This window comes from Pelecanus crispus, chromosome 12 (genome assembly GCF_030463565.1).
Source record: "Pelecanus crispus isolate bPelCri1 chromosome 12, bPelCri1.pri, whole genome shotgun sequence".
NCBI classification, from domain to species: Eukaryota; Metazoa; Chordata; class Aves; order Pelecaniformes; family Pelecanidae; genus Pelecanus; species Pelecanus crispus.
This window is the reverse complement of record NC_134654.1, coordinates 26,316,396-26,333,063: the sequence shown is the minus strand read 5'-3', so window position 1 is coordinate 26,333,063 and position 16,668 is coordinate 26,316,396. Positions and strand designations below refer to the sequence as shown.

Genomic DNA, 16,668 nt, shown 5'->3' with positions numbered 1-16,668 from the left:
CCCTTGGCGGGAGCCCCGCCCACGCGCGGCGCCTCACAGGAAATGGCGGGAGGGGGCGGCTGCGCCCGCCTCCGCTACCGGCGCGGCCGCGATCGCGGCCCCGGCGACGTCTGCGCTAGCCTGAGGGAAAAAGCGGCCCGGGCTCGGCCGGTCCCGCCGGCACCTCTGCCGCGGCCCCGCGGGGAAGCTGACAGGCGAGCGGCCGGGGGAGGTCAGCCCTCGGTCAGGGGTGGGGGCAGGATGAAGCTTGCCAGCTAAGCAGTTTTTGTTCTCCGTGCAGAAAGAAAATACAGTTTCGTTAAAACGCTTTGAACGGTTTGGCACGTACTTCCTCTTTGCTCCAATGAGAAGAGCTCTCCGGCGCTGCTGGGGTATGGCACCAGGCTGAACAAACACCGCCGCTGGGCCTCACGGGGGCCTGGGCGCAGGCACAGCAATAGAAGGAGTGGAACTTTCTATCCGCTACTAAGTTAAAAGAAACAAAGACTATTTTCAAGTGCTTAATAGTAAAATTTTCCTCCAAGTCGGCAACCCTTCACATGAGGGGCAGAGCAAGTAATAAGCACGGACTGAAAAATCCCACTCTTCCTGTGACCCATGCATGAGGACGGGCGTTCTGTTCGTCATTTGTGCAAAAAATTAACTTACCGTCAATTACACCAGCGTAGTGCAAGGCGATAACAACTGCTGCCTACACAGAAACATGCTGACTGAAGATGCGCTCCGTAAGATGGAACGGTAACCTTTTGTCTCGCATTGATAATTGATGCAATTTTCCAAAACTACTCAGAGAAGTCTTAAGGTACAACGTGTTGGTCAGATCAGCAAGTCTGTGGCCTCACATACCTGCTCGCTGACACACTGGTTATGTTCTGTAGGCATAAGGGCAGAGGGAAAGCGCGACTGAAAAGCAAGCACACGTGCATGTGTGGTGCAGCTCAGCTGCAAGCACGTATGTTCATGTCACACTTTCCTGACACGGCTGTTTATAGTGCGGAAATCACAGACATGGAATTACATATGCCAAGATTATGTTAAACACTTGTCTCTCCTTATATCTCCTTAACTTTGATACCCACTGACTTTTAATGTTTTTTCTGCTTTTTTTTCTAACAATAATCGTAAGTTAGAAAAAAGAGGAAGTGACCGAGGAAACTGTGAGATGAGCTTAGCACAAGGAAATGTCACCTTGCCTCAACTGGAACGACCTTCTTCAAAATCTGCGATGAGTATCAGCGTTCACACCTTAGAGCATGGCCCCACATGGATATAAATTCCACATGAATTATTCCATATAGACTTACCAGAAAAAAAAAAAAAAAGCATTTCTCATAGGAGAGCAGGATGTGGTATAACATTAATACAGTCATCCAACAAGCACATCCTTGGTGGTCTTGGTACAGATGTGGAATCCAGTCACTCCTGAGCTCTAGTCCAAGTTTTAAAACTAAGTGATCTTTGCTGGCTTGTCACAGCTCTCATCTCACCTTCCAAAATGCAGAGGACTCCTGAGTTTCTACAATTCCTCTTGGAGTTAAGTAGTTTTCAGTGAACGAAAATCCTACCAATGTTTTCCCATTTGTGCTTCTTGCCTGCAAAGGGAAACTGGTAACAGTGCTTGTGCTTTTCTTCAAAAAGTTTAATGTCCTTGCTAAAGGAAAATGAACGTTTATTGCCTCTTAGTGAAAGAGAGAGTTAAAAGCAAAGAAGCCAAGAACAAAACATAGAAACAATATTGGTTGCCTACTTTTTGAGAAGCAAATTAACACCTACCAGTGAAGTACAACCAAAAAAACATATGCCATAAGCAGTAGAAGCAGATTAAGAAAATCATAGTCATGCAGCAGAGGAGATAACAAACAGCCAAGCTTGCGCAAGGGTGGCTTAATGAGTCCTTGCCTTCCAGGCCAGCAGCAAGATGCACCTAAAACCTGGGTTACAACAATAAAGGATGAATGAACGAAGAGTAAAAGCTGTTTTCTGGTGTCTGCCAACAGCAGCATCGCCTTCCTAACCCAGGGCATCCCTCACCAGAGGCCAGAACTGCTTCAGGACAGACAGGCGTCTCCTACAGCTACCTGTGCTTCCCTTCAAGGCAGCTTCCATCTCTCGTTGGTCTCCCTGGTAGTCTCAGTGTTGCCCTTTTTCTTCCTCTTTTTCCTCCTTTCACTTCACTTTCCCCCATGAACTCGCCTACCCGGTGACTTTGCTAAAGCCTCCCTTCACCCCGGCCTGTCCCTCCAGCTGCCCCGCGTAACCATCACGCTCCGGGCGGCTGCTTCCTGCTGTCCCTCTTGGCGCAGGTCCCTGCCACGCCTGCCTGCTGCCACCCCGCTCTCTCAAATTTGTCACCTCATTCTCAAATACTCTCATTCCACGTATCCAGCTGCCCAAGTCACCTAAGTCTTGGGTAGTCCCTCTCCTCCTCCCAGTGCTGCCCTACCTCCTCTACCTTTCACATTCCCAGCAGCTGGCGAGCCTCTAAAACCTCCTACTACGCCGTTCCCAATCTGCTGGCACAGGAGCATGGCTCTCAGCGTGCTGCGGAGCGGGGAGGGCTGTTCCTGTGCTGAGGATGACGGTGTTCCCTGGGGAGGACACTGAGGTGGGCTCAGCGTCATCCAGCTCAGCAGGGGAAGCCAAATAGCTCAGTCCTGGCTCAGGTGTTAACCCAGCTGCATCCTCTCACCCCAGCAGCCAGGCTTCATCTCTAAGGCAGGGTGCGTAAGGTCTTTCTCCGTTTTGCTTTTTTCCTTCCTCTCTGCCACTTCTTTCCTTAGCTTTCCTGTCCCTGGAAAGTCCAGGAGTGACGGGAAGCAAATGCTGCCCGTTCGTGCTCACAGCTCTTCCCATGTGGCTGCTAAGGAAGCTTCTCATTTTGCGTGCTCATGCCCTACCAGACAGGACAATGGACTCTGGAGATAACTGCTTTAACTGTTGCCTTGCTGGGAGACCTGAGATTAGACCTGAGATTAAGTCATGTCTCTCTCTATACCGCAGTTTGCACTTTTTTTTTTTCCCCCAGTAAACCGCTTTGAAATCTCCTTGGAAGGAACTGCGTACTGAAATTCAGCCTGCGCTCGCCACGCTCGCAGTACCATTCTCGTTGCTTCACTTACGTTACCCCTTCCTTCCCCTCAGGGCCGTCCCCAGTTTCCTTAGATAGAAAGGTAGTTTACTCACCACATGCCTTTTGTGTTGCATGATTCAACTTGTGATGTGTGAAGAAGGGGCAACCACGTAGGAAATGTGATCTTTAAAAAAAGGGGGGATTCCCTCTGCAGTGCTTTCCACAAGAGAAACTGTCGAGAATTATGAACGGGTCTGCTGAGAATGATCACAGGTTATACAGGGGGCTTCACAAGGAGAACAGAGGGACAAAATTCAACTCTCACCAGACTTTTCCCCGGCTGGGACACACTCTGTGGCCTCGGGTGCAGGCCGAGGGGGATCTGTGGGCTCGAGAGTGCGCGGGCTTGCACCGTTGCCCTGTGACGCATTGACCACGGGTGTGATCACTATAGCGTCATGTACCTCCTGCGTGGGGTATGAACATGCACCTAAACTCGCAGTTACATAAATAGCACTGCATTTACTGTAGAAAGCAGGCACTGGGAGGTAAAGCGGACTCCCCACGAAATGTCTTTTGTCATTATTTGGGGTGCAAAAAAGGTCAGGACTAACTTGTGGAGCCAGAAATCAGCAGGGAGTCTGCACAGCTGCTGCTGGTGCTCTCTGCTGCTCTCACCCGCCGTCCGAGTCCCTTGCTTTCTTGACTGACAAATTCACACATAAAACGGCCAGACTCTGTCAGTGACTGCGGAATTGTTTGCTCTCCACAAGCGCAGGTTTCGTGATTAGAGGCCCAGGAGTGTCTGCCTTTTACAAGCTTGTATAATCTGATTGAAATGCTTTGTGCCTCACGTGGCAGATCTGCCTTAGTGCATTAACTGCCGGGGTAGTTCACCTGGGCAGCAGGTGAAATGCGGTTCATCTCTGATCTTGCGTTTGGCGGTTTGGGTCATTTACAGACCTTATTAGAGCTGAATTTACATTGGACGTCTATGGCAAAGACACAAAGTAGCTTTATGATGGAGAGAGAAATACCCATAGGCTTTATTTTAGCTTGTCAGAGAAGAAACAGAAAAAAAATTCCACATCTGATCTATGAGGGGGTGTCTGGGGTGGATCAGCAGGGTTTAAAATTACCAGGAGCTTTGGAGCTCAGTGAGGTTGAAGAGCTCACACCTCAGCTTGAGCTCTTCAGAGCTATTTCTCCTCGGTCTCCTGCAAGGAAATGCTGTTCTTTCTGAATTCATTTGTAGACCCAGTTTTCAAATGTTTCTCATTAGTAACACACTGATATCCCTCTGTGGAACTGTTAAAGTCAGTATTTTGGGGTGAAATGGCCATTTTTGCTCCTCTAAGTATGTGGGGCACACGCAGTTGGTGGTGATTGATCCTTTACTTAGGCCAGTGTTTGCCCTCACCTAGAGTACTTCTGAGTCCTTCCACCACCCAGGAGGGGGAAGGAAAAGGACCGTTCAGAGGAACCATTTGTAGTTTGTAACAAATTTTCCCAGTTTGCCTACCAAACCAAGAAATGGAGCTACATCTTTTTGTCTGCTATTTACCCTGATAGTATATCCAAAAGAATCACTTACATGTGTAGACATCCCATTGTCCTGCCAGTATCTGTCTCTCTCAAACAGAGATGGAATTGCTTTTGTTAGCTAGCACCGCCAAAATGCCTGCCTGCCTTCACTGTCCTTTCTCTTGCTTCCTCTGACTCCACTCTGAATTCCCTCTCTCCCGCTGTTTGCCTCCAGGACTCTCCATGCTACCGGAGTTTCTGTCACCTTGGCGGTTTCAGAGGGCCACCGGGATCTGAGCTGTGTTTTGAAGAACCGAACAGCACCTCAACACTTGAATTACAGAGACTGCAAACGTGTGAAGAACTCTCCTCCCGCTCCTTTTGGCCACCGGCTGATGCCTTGAAGCATGAGGTACGATAACTTTGATACTAGCATGTGGAATGACAGAGGTTACTCACAATCGTTGTCACCTAGAAGCACAGAGCAGAGAAGGGTGGAAAAGCCGTCTGGAAAGTAAGGAGTGTGTGTTACCCGGCGGCTGCTGTGACTCATGGTGGGGTTTTCACATGGGAATGACTGAGCAGACAGAGGAGAGAGGCCTTCCAAAGCACTAGCTTGCACAGATACTGTGCAAGAGCAGAGATAAAGATAAAACACTTCCATGAGGGCAGCAAAGCCCGTGCCTTCAGGGTATTACTATGAATGGAAAAAGCGCTCTGCTTCGAGCTCGGAGCCACCGTGCTTTCCTCAAGTGTGCGAACCACAGATCCGAATGTCAGAACGGTCATAAACACCGCAGTGGGGAAGGCGCTGCCCCGAGAAACAGCTGTGCGCCTGTGTGGGAAGCGTGGGCGCTCCCTCCGTGACTTGGAAACACAGATGTGTAGCGTGCGATGTGCACGCGGATGGAGGGGGGATAAATGTGCCCGTGTGACCCGTGCCCCTGGGACGCATGGGAGCACGCCGGCAGCGTTGGGTGGGATCTGCTGCCCACGGAGAGCGTGGTCCGAGTGCCCGCACTCCGTGCACGCCGAGGTGCGAGCGAACGCTCCCGTGGGTACTTATTCTGTGCGTGGCGTGCGGGGAGGTAGGCACACGGCACGCGTAGGTGCGCGATGTGCAAAAGGCAACATGCCCACGTGGCTTAGAGGAATTCCTGGGAATGCCTCATAGGAGCCTTGGCAATTGGACTCTGCGTGAGGGAGGACGCAGCCCTCTCCCCCTGCCCGGCTGTGCTGGCATGCCGAGCCCTGGGCAGCAGGAGGAAATTCCACTGTTTTCTGAAGAAACCAGAGAAATGGAGTTCTTGGTTTCCAGTGCTGCCAGTTGGGTACTGTTCCCCTAGCCGCTGGCCTGAGGCAGCTCAATCGTGAGGAAGCACTCTGTAACCCCGCGGTCTTCCTCTGGTCGCCGTTAGTCGCAATTTCGTAGAATCATAGAATAGAATCATCGAATCGTTGAGGTTGGAAAAGCCCTTTCAGATCATCCAGTCCAACCATTAACCTAGCACTACCAAGTCCACCACTAAACCGATTAAGGGTAGAGGAATAATTTCATGTTTCCTGGCTTGGTGGCTGGATTATTTTTTAATGAAAGTAAAAACTAGGAATCATTAAGGTTGGACAGGACCTCTAAGATCTCCCCACATGGCAAAGCCACCAACTGCCCCAAACCCACCCGTCTGGCTCCTGCATCCACAGCTGAGCTGAGCTGGGCTGAGCTGAGCAAGGCTGGGGCCATTCCAGGAGCAGCTCCCTGAAGCACCGCGTCCCTCCCGCGCACGCACCGCGCTCGCTCACGACAGCTTGGGTTTAGGTGCCCTTGTGTTACCCTGGCTCCAGACTAGGAATGTTTTGGGGAGGGATTCTCCATTTCCAGTGTGACTTCGAAGCTCGGTTCACACGGACAGCCACAGGCACCCTGCACCTTCCAGAACCGGGCTGCACCTTCCAGAACAGGGCTGCACCTCCACCCCCCCGTGCCCTCCCCTGCTGCCAGCCCTAGCCACCTCCTTCCCGCCTGCCCAGGCCACGCCCCCGGCCACGCCCCCGCGCCCCTAGCGGCCTCCCACTAGCGCCCCGAGGCGGCAGCCGCGCTGCCCCACGCCTTCATGTAAATGAGCGTAGGGCGGCGGGTGCTGATTGGCTGCGGCGCGCAGCGTTGGCGCCGCCCCCGGCAGGGAGGGGAAGCGGCGGCGGGTGGCTGCAGCCAGGTGCGCCCGGTCGGGGCCGCCGCTCCGCTCCGCTCCGCTCCTCCCGGCCCGGCCCGGCACCATGACCGTCACACGGCTCGACCAGGGGCAGCGCCACCGGCCGCGGATGGCCTTTCTGAAAAAGGTGAGGGCTGAGCAGCGCCGGCGGACAGCCGCACCGCTCTGGCCATCAGCACCGGTGGGGCGGCGTCCGGGCGGGGCGATGCGGTGCCCGGGGCAGCGCTCACCGGTGCTCCGGGCGGGGGGGGCCGTGCTCATCCTGCCCGGCCGCGGCTCTCTGGGGCTGTGGGGTCCGAGGGGCGATAGCCCCGTCCCGGCGGGTTTGAGGCCGCGACCTGTTGTGGAGCCCCGTGCGCCCCAGCTGGCTCCGATGTTCAGGCTGAGGGGCAACGTGAGCTGAAGTCGCGGAGGAAATAAATCTGTAATTTTGTTTATTTTTGTAGCTTAGTCTCAGCTGAATTATTCTCCTGACACGTTTTCTCCTTCTCCCACCTTTTTCCCTCAAAGCTGTGTCATTTCCCAGGGGGAAAACCATCATCTGCGGGGCCAGGCCACTCGGTTCAGCCCTGGGCCACAGCCGGTCCAGCCCGCGCGTTCCCCGTGCTTCCACCTGATGTCCGCTTTCCGAGCATGTATCATGGGCAACTGCTCTCTGCCTCTTTCCACTTTTTCAGAAACGAGCGTATTTGTGACCAGAAACAGTTGAAAGAGTGGGAAGATGCATGCCTACGCTTTTGGATGTGATGCGTAATTTTGTAAAGCATTCAGTGTTTTTTTTTTTTTTTCCTGTAGCATTCATTCAAAAGTGTAGCCAGTTTTAGTATAACCGGTATCTGCAGATTTTAAAAAGCAGAGCGTTAAACTAGCTTTTCTTCCACCCACCTCTCCTGCCTGTGGCTTATCCCGTTGAGTGGAATTAGCTGAATTTCCAGTGACAAGTACAGCCAGCCAGTTGCTGTTCGAGTCGTAGTTAGCTCTCCTGCAACGCCCACGACCTGAGGAGGATTCCAGGGGGGAGAAGGGGGGAGATCTGGGGCTGTTCAGTGCTAAGGGATGAGCCTGGCAAGCACCGTACTTTTTATGCTAGAGGAAATAAAGAAGGTATTTTCTTTGGTGCTGTGTCTTTCAAGGTAAATTTGGCTGGGGAACCCTGCCAAAGGAAACACTCTAGGCCAAATTCTGCGCCGAGTAATACTGCGTGGAGTTGCGTGCGGGGGTGCAGAGGAGAAGCTGTGTGCTTTGAGAAAACAACCTGCAGCAGCTGTGCTGTAGCTGCTCCGTAGGAGCGTAGCAGCGTTTGCAAAGCGAAGCGCTCCGAGTTCCTCAGGTGGGAAGATGTGTTAAAACACAGCGAGCCGCTGTTACAGAGTGTGCGCCGCTCGCACGGTGAGCCACAAGAGGGTTTGAGTAGTTCTGGTGCTTTGCAAGTCTAAGACCTGTTAGCATGAGGAAAGGAAGCTCCCGGATGGTCAGCAGAAAGTCTTTGGCTCTCACCTGTGCTTTCATTCCTCCTCTAGTTTGGTTTTTTTTTTTCCAGACCTCAGGGAAGCCGTGGATGGAGCCTTGGCTGTTCCATGGCAGTGTGGGCTGTGCGCGGACAGCTGCATCCTCAGAGCTCCCCTGAAATACCGAGCACCTTCACGGGTCGCCTGCGGTGGGAGCTGAGGGTGCTTGGCACGCACCCAGCGAGTGCCTTGCGGGCTTAGGTCTGTGAGGAGCTAAAATCCTAGAGAGAAGCTTTGTTAATTGCTTAAATCTGTGCTCAAGCTGGCACGTATGCTGTAACCGTGGGTTTGTGCCAGCCGCGCAGAGGGATCCCTGCCGCGCTGTCGGGCTGCTGGCCCTGTTGCGCCTTTGCAGCTGCGACGCATCTCTGTGTGCTGCTTCTCCAGCAGGCAGCTTGTGACCGCAGCAATCCTGTCATGGGACGGGGGGAGAGGAAAGGGGTTTGCTTTGGGGGCAGCGGGCAGTGCCGTGTCCTTGCTGTGGGGCTGCTCTGTGTGACTTGGGCTGGGTGTAGAGCTTGGTCTTCATGGCCAAACCACGGGGGAATCGGGGAGCCCCCTCCAAGGCCCTGCAACACCTGATAGTCCATGAAATACCCAGGACTAATGCTGAGGTTGTTTTATTCTATTTTTTTGCCCCTCCTAAACTATCTTGGTAGGAAGAATATTAACACAAAAGTCTGTTGGGACAGGAGGAAGCCTCCGAAATGCATTTGGGCTACATGTGCTTGGCCGGATGCTGGGAGAACTTAAATCGGCCCAAGCTCTTGGTGGCTGTGCCTGCCCCAGCAGCCAGGATCTGGCCTCGGCTGGGCATCAGCTGGCAAAGCAGGAGCCAGCGCTGGGCAGGGTTGTGTTCCCCAGCGGCTGCGGGGCTGTGTATTTTTCCTTGCTGTGCTACATGAGCTGCATCGTGACTCATACCTCGTGGGTAGGGCTGATGGATGCCACTCGCCTTTTTCCTCTGCCTCCTCCTTACTCTGGTCCCTGATGGTTCCTCCCAAGGCAGCTCTGCAGCTGGGGAGGGACTGGCCCAGGATCTGCAGCTTCTCCAGCCCGGCTTCGATTCTCTGGGCTTAGACTGTCCAGCAGCTGCTGGCCCTCATCCACCTGGCTATTTCTCGAGGTGTGTGAGCATCTGAATCGTGTTTTTGCTGGAAGGAGCTATCCATCAGACTCCTGCTCTCTGTTTAAGCGAGGCCCTGGATATGGCTGGAGCTGAGCCTTAAGCCAAGCTCAGCCTTATCCCATCCTCCCTTTCCCTATTCCGGACGGGGAGATGCTGGCGCTATGCATTTCTGCAGAGCATCGTGCCAAGCGTGACGTGCTCCGAGCAGCCCTGGTGAGAGGCGGTGTGCTCGGCCAGGTGGGACTGTGCTTGGGTTTGGTTTTGCTGCTGTGTGGGTTTAAGTAGGAGGCTCAGCCGGAGAGGTGACAGCAGCACAGCGAGGGAGGACAGAGCACGTGGAAAGAGCCAGCTACAGCCCTGCCCTCCCCATGCACAGATTTACTTCCTTTGGGTGTGGGATCGTTGTGCACTGTGTGGGAACAGGCCTCCTCCTCCTAGCTTTAATTAAGAAAAAGTAGCAAGTTTTAGGTGATTAAAAACTGATTTTTTTTTTTTATTTCTTCTTTTTTCTGATCATCCATGAATGTGCAAAGCAGGATTGTTAGTTGTAGACCTAGAAAACAATTGAATTAGCCTTCTGAGGCCAGAGTTGTGATGAAGGACTGTATTGCTACCTTGGAAAGCAGAGCAGGGAGGGATGAGCTTTGCAAACAGTACCAGGCAGTGAGGGGGGCTAGAACTGGGCTAGAACTCACAACGGAGAAAGCAGATGTTTAATTATAGCATCAGGAGTGGGCACTCGGCTGTGAGCTGGACCCTTCTGGGAAAATTTGTCTTTCTTACATCTGAAGCAAAGATGCCTCTGTCTGGGTTGATGCTGAGAGGGGCTGAACTCCTCGCCTCGGAAGTGTTTTGCTGTTGCGTGTCAGAGTCTCAGGACCCGGAGCCTGACACTTCTGCGGAGCGGATGCCCTGACCCTGGGGTGCTGGTGGGTGCCCAAAGCGTAAAGCTTGGAGAAACAAGGATGGGAAATGCACCCGCAGTAACTCACCCAAGCAATCCATCAGCGTTCATCTGCCCTCACTGCTCCCTCCCGTGGGAGAGCATCCGTGCTGGATCCATCCTCGTTCTTCAGAACCATGGGGACCCCATCAATCGCTGATCATTGGCAGAGAGGACCCTCACCTTCCCCAGGGCTCTCCATGTGCTCCTGAAATGCAGGGATGCTTTTTCTTATCATTTGCGAGTTCGAGTTTTGCTTTGCACTCAGGGAACCCAGTGACTTCTTGCAATCAGATTGGGGGCAGACAGTTTTCCTGTTGTCTCCTCTGTGGCTTTCGGGGCAGGGTCACCACCGTGCAGAGGTTCCGGTTGATCTGAAGGGAGACCTCCGTGGGGCTCACGCCTCGTGGTGGCTCTGCGCTTGAGGTGAGCTCACCTCAGAGCCTGGCTCCTTTGGCAGTCCTCCCGCTGATACTTACCTGGGCGCATGTCTCCACCCAGCAGCCAGCGTCAGGAAGTGGCTTCTGGCTCTACAAAATTCAAACCAGACAGTGCTTCCCTGGCTGAAAGCGTGACAAAATGTGCTAGAGCCCTTAGCAAAGCAAGCAAATGTTCCTACTGTATTTTAGTCAGGCCTCCTGCCAGCAGACTGGTGCTGATAGCAACTCCTAATTGCCAGCAACCCGTAATCATCAGATAGTTCCCTTAGGAGAAGAGGAAGAGGCAGGCTGAGTTTTGATCAGCGAAGTGCATGGTTTGCAGCCGGAGCAGCTGGCACCCCCCGACAGCAGCTCCCTGGCTCATCTCACTTCTTTCTTTTTAATATACGTTATTTCTCCAGTGATGAGAGGGAGCCCGGTGGGGTACGAAAGCAACAAGAGTTTGGAGTGCTTTGCTCGTTGAAGAAAGGGAACATGCTGTGCCGGGAGGCTGTGTGGGTTCCTGAGCCAATTTCCTCGCTCTCGGCTGGTAAAGACCCATCTCTCGAGCCCCCCGGGGAGCGAACGGCAGCCCCGTGCTGGGGCAGGGTGTGCTGTACGGCTTGTAGGGAACAAGTCCTGCTCGAGCCTGGTGGGACCGGCCCAGCGGTCACGGTGCTGCGGTACAGCGGTGATGAGCAGCACCGTGTTTACCCCTGGCATCCCTGTGTGCTGGCAAGGTGCTGTCTGTGGAGCGGACGTGCGGTTATTGAGAGAGTAGGTGACTTTTCCAAGATCACCCACATTTGCTTAGGAGGAACTAAATCTGAGTTTCCTAAATTAGTGCCCTGCCTGCTGGACCATCCTGCCTCGCCTCATCTCACACAGCTACACAGGCATCTCACTATGCCCAGCCTTGAACTTGCTGAGGCCGATAGTGGGGGTTCGGTTAAAAGGTCTAAAAAAAAAGTCTTCATATGCCATTGCTTTGTGTCTGGTTTTGCTATTTTAAAATATTTTATGTAAGTATTAATACAAATATTTGCGTGAAATTTTACCAGGCTTCTCCGTTTTAGTATTAATTTGACACTGGCTTTAAAAACAGTTGAAAATCCATTTTTACTGTCAAGCCCAGAGTGCGTCCTGTCACTACAGGCTTAAATCCTCACTGAACTTGGCAAGACTTAGGACCAAAGTCACTGTGGTGCCTGTGAAGACAATACCCTTCATTATGCGTGAGTGTCATCAAGTCACGCTCATTAAATCCTCTAATCCTAGTTAAAAAGCTGCAGCCTAGCCTGAAATGAATGTGCAGAGAGACCAAATTGGTCCTGTTGGACCAGTTTTGTTTTAATATCTCTGGAAGCAGAAGACAAAAAGATGAGCATCTTCCACAAAGCCAATGCTCTCACGGCATCCAGATAATCTAAAACGAGGAGATGAGGAGTGTGCCCAACCCCACCCGTCTGAGCGGAGGGTCCCGAGTGCAAGCAGGAGGCTCTTGCACTTTTAGGATGGTGCGAGCACGAAGTCAAATATAAGAGGAGGAAAATACCTTTGAAAATCTTCATCTTTTACCAAAAAAAAAAAAAAAAAAAAGATAATTGGGAACCAGAAATAAAAGAAGTCTAGCCCTGAGGGTGAGACTCATCTTCTGTAGCATGATCTGTTAAAAACTTAGGCAGTGAGTCTATAAACGAGTCATCAGCATCCCTCAGGGATCAAGGGCAGGAGATGCTGCCAGACAGGAGGGTGCGTTGCTCCGGATGGTGCGTCTCTGCCCCCGCCCCGGCGGGACTGGGATTTGCTGCTCGCAGATGGGGCTAAGACCCCGGGTGGGTGGGTGCAGCCGTCCACAGGAATGGCTGGGGAGTCCCTTGGAGACCTCCTTCCTACGAGCTGGGCTCTATTTCTATATTTGCAGACTGCTTTCCCACACGTAGATTCTGGTCCCCACTGTAATCGGTCCTTGGCCAGCTTTTCAAAGCCTTGGCTCGGGTGGTGGCTGTGCTTTCTCAAAGGACGGGCTGTTCTCATCTCCCCTGAGTTTGAGCTTCTTGTGCAGCTCCGGAGCAAAGCGGTGTGCTTTTCCTGTTGCTCTTCTGAAGTCTTGTCTGGTTATTATCTGCAGACCAGAAACAGAACCTTTGCTGTTTAGTCTTCATCCAAAATATTGCTTATTTTCTTGGTGCATGGTGCAATATCTAGAAGTCTGTGCACCGCTGGGGTATTTGTGCAATAGAAGCACAGATTTTATTTCCTCCCCCTTCTTTCTTTCTTATTGCCCCATCAAATAACCCACTGAGCCAGAGAAGAAGATTTATGGGTAGCAAAGATTTTTTTTTTATTTTTTTTTTTTAGCTCAGCTCTCATGGAGTCATTATGTCCTGTCCCTTGTCTGCTAACCCTGTCTGTGTCTGTGTCCTCTGTAAGAGGGAGTGATACTGTGAGTCAGTGAGAAAGCTGACATGGTTTGGAGGTGGCATCTCTGATGGAAAGGGGAGGTTTGGAGGTGACTCTGGTCATTGCATCCGTTCCTGTGACACTCCGCTGCACACCCCTCTGGATGCTGCCCAGAGCTGCGGCGTCCTGGGGCTCCCTCCTGTCCACTCCCATAATACGTCCCGTCCCTGCCGTGCTTTGCAGATCGAAGCGCTGATGATGGAGATGCAGAATCCAGATACCGGCATCAAGACGCAGACGCAGAGGGTGATGATCACAAACATCCCACACGCTGTGGCAGGTAAGAGCTTTGCCGGGGCAAGGGATCAGGCCAAGGAAGTTCATCACAGAAAAGCTGTGTGTGGACCCCATGGCCAGCCCAGGGTCACCACTGCTTGGGTGCATTCTGGAGCCCGTGTTCCCCAAAATATTTGCCGTACGTCCTTTGAGACATCCGCCCTCCCTTTATCTCATTATCACTCGTGTCTCGTTTCAGTCCTAGCTCTTTGAAGCAGAGACACAAAGATTGATAGTCGTGCGCTTTTAGCTGTCTCATGTGAGTTTAACTGGAGTGACCTTGCTTTCTCTTAGCATACAGGCGGATAGGTGCCTCAGCCTCCAGACCTGTCATGTTCCTGGTGGGGCTGGATCACAAATAAGGATAAATATTAAAATCCGATTAAAATCAGCAGACTGGAGTCAGACTGAAATTGAGAAATGAGCAACAAACAATTAGTCTCCCTTTTAACGTTTTTGTGCTAATAATAATTTTTCTTCAGTACGCAGGAAAAGAACAAAATATTCAACCCACTTCTCTGCCTCTAAATGACAGCTTTTCCTCCTTCAAGCAGGCTGAAGAAGAAACAGGGAGCTGTGCTGTGCCGTGTAACGTATGGCGTTACCGGCAGCTCTTAATCACAGTCTCCTTTGTGCCTGCTAGCTCCTTTCACAGGGCACTATCAGGACCTCTGCTTCCCTGTTCTCCAAGCCTCCACAAAAGCTCTTGCAAGGCATCCTCCACTCTAAATATTCACACATACTGTACAAAAGTTTCCTCCTCCTGCTTTGGTCTTTCTGCAGCACTTTGAAATCCAGAACAAAAACTCCCACTGAAACCAGTGAGCTTGCTCCAGGCAACTCAGGAGACAACTTAGCCAAATAGATTAATTTTTCCCCACTGTTTTTGCAAAACCCGGCAGGCCCTGTGTGTTGTTTGCCCCAATTTTTTTTTTAAAAATGAGGAAGCAGAGGCACCGAGATTAAGTCACTTGCCCATGGGTGCAGTCAGTCAGTGAAAGGGTGAGGAGAACTTGGACGGCATCTGAAGCTTCTCAGCAGCACCCTCCATGCATTACAGTACGAACCATAGCCTGGCCTGCATAGCTGTTATGCAGCTGAATTTGGTGGAGTGCTTTGCATCTGCAAAGGATCTGGCCTTGCCTCCCCTAGCTGTTAGTGAATACTTAAGGCAGCATGGCAGAAAAGTTCCCCCTGTAGTGAAGATGACATGCCAACCAGATTAAGTTCAGAGGGAACAAGTACTTCTCTTGATGTCTGACCGATGTAAAATACCACTTCCTAAAAGTCCATGGGTAGATGATGAGGAGGGAAGGTGCCCGTTGGTGCTCATCCTCTTTGCGTGCTGTCTGCTTTATTCTGGTTCCTTAATCAGAATTGCTACAAGTTCCCTCTTGCATAAGTCAGAAATTCTAGTCAGCTCCTCATAGGCAAGGGTGTTACAGTCTCCTTGCATGGCAGTCATCGCTCTCTAAACTATGATATTTTTAGTGCTGCGCAAGTTGCGTATATACTGATTGGCTTCTGGGTGTTGCAGAAGAGACCGATTCGTGTTTAATGAGGGAATGGTGAAGACATTAGAGCAGTGGACACAGATCCACTGAAGGAGCTTGGCTCTTCACGTGCAGGAAGCTAACTAGTTAAATTCAGTGTCAGTAAAATGGCTCACAACAGAAAAGGCAAATAAACCTCCATGTTAAATGCACACCTTTGGGGGAAAGTGCTTACAGAGAGAGCTGTCTAGAAATGAGTGATGAGATAATCCTTTAATTTCATCTATTTCAGGAAGCAGGCGGTAGGATAAGAGCTCTGAGCCCCTATTAGAAAGTTAAGTCATCACTGCAATGTCAAGAAAGGTCAACACCTCAATCTGCAATCCTAGGGGACGTTTGGAGGAAAAGACCAATAATTGATCAGGGAATGAGTGCATTTTTGCCCTATTTAAATGGAAGGAGGTTCATGATGTTTGCCCCCCAGAACATAAAACTAAAACTGCCGGAGGTTTATGCTGACTGTGGGTATGAGTGGCCACACCCCACCAAAAGAACGGGGAGAGATGAAGTGTTTGTGAATGCAGAAGTCTTTGTTTCCCTTTGATACATCCTGTGGCCACTACAACTTGGATCTGAGACTCAGACATCCCTTCTGCACTGAAAGTCACGTCTCTTAGAGGACTGGAGAGGACCCGTCACTGGTCTTTTACTAAAACTGAGACAGGACCATGCTCTGAATCTGGAGATACTTTTCAGTGAATCTTTCAAGACAAGACAGTGCAAAACAAGGGGCACTTCACCTTCGCTGGGTGTGGAAGCTGTGGCATTAAGTCCTTTCTAAGCTAATGATGGGCGTTTAAGTGTTGCTCAGGCCACGTGTGCTTCTGCACACTCATGCTGTGCCATCCTAGGGTCACTGCCTGCCTCGGGCTCCCTCTCACAGGGACTGGTGTCTGCTTGGTCAGGAGAAAGCCTGAATGACAGCATGGCCAGTGAGAGACCAGAGATGCATTTTATCTCTGCTTCTCTTGCGTGGTGCGTTGGAAAACATGGGTGCCAGAGGGGGTCTGTGCACTTGGTGGGATCCAGGGCATGGTGAGGGGTGAGGACTGGAGAGGTCTCGTTTGGCCCACGCATTTTGGCACGCTCCTGTTTTCAAGCACCTTTTCTTTGCTTTACAGGTAATGATATATTGCAGTGGATTCTCCAACGCTTGCAGATCACTGAGGAAGGTGGGTAGAAATGTAAAAATGAAGGCTTTTCAGCTTTGATATAGACGAAACCTCTTAGATGAATTCTTCTCTCCTGAGTAGCAGCTCGCTTTTAAATTCCAGTGCAGTGTTTCTGTGCAATCAAAACATCTGCCTTCTCCATTTGCAGAGGCACTCCACCTGGGGGACCTGTTTGTCAAATACGGATACATCTACCCTCTCCAGGAGCCAAAGAATCTCACCCTTAAGACAGACGGCAGCCTGTACAGGTTTCAAGTGAGTTGCACCTTGTCTAAAGACATTGAGAGGGAGTTCAGCACTAGTTTTCAAAACAGGCAGCTGGGGCAATTCCCTAGGAGCTGTAGTCATGAGGCCATGCTGTGTAGCCATGCTAATTGTTGAGTGTGCAGGAGGAAGGGATC

General features: G+C 51.5%; 1 protein-coding gene across 1 annotated transcript in view; it reads left to right on the top strand.

Annotated features, from left to right (window-relative positions):
* The first annotated feature begins 6,868 nt into the window (after positions 1-6,868).
* The window catches only part of RGS9 (regulator of G protein signaling 9), a 35,240-nt gene continuing 25,440 nt past the window's right edge, over positions 6,869-16,668 (top strand). The window contains exons 1-4 of the mRNA XM_075719749.1: positions 6,869-6,931; positions 13,450-13,546; positions 16,217-16,267; positions 16,416-16,522. Coding sequence (XP_075575864.1) covers positions 6,869-6,931; positions 13,450-13,546; positions 16,217-16,267; positions 16,416-16,522 — 318 coding nt within the window. The remainder of the gene's footprint in view (positions 6,932-13,449; positions 13,547-16,216; positions 16,268-16,415; positions 16,523-16,668) is intronic.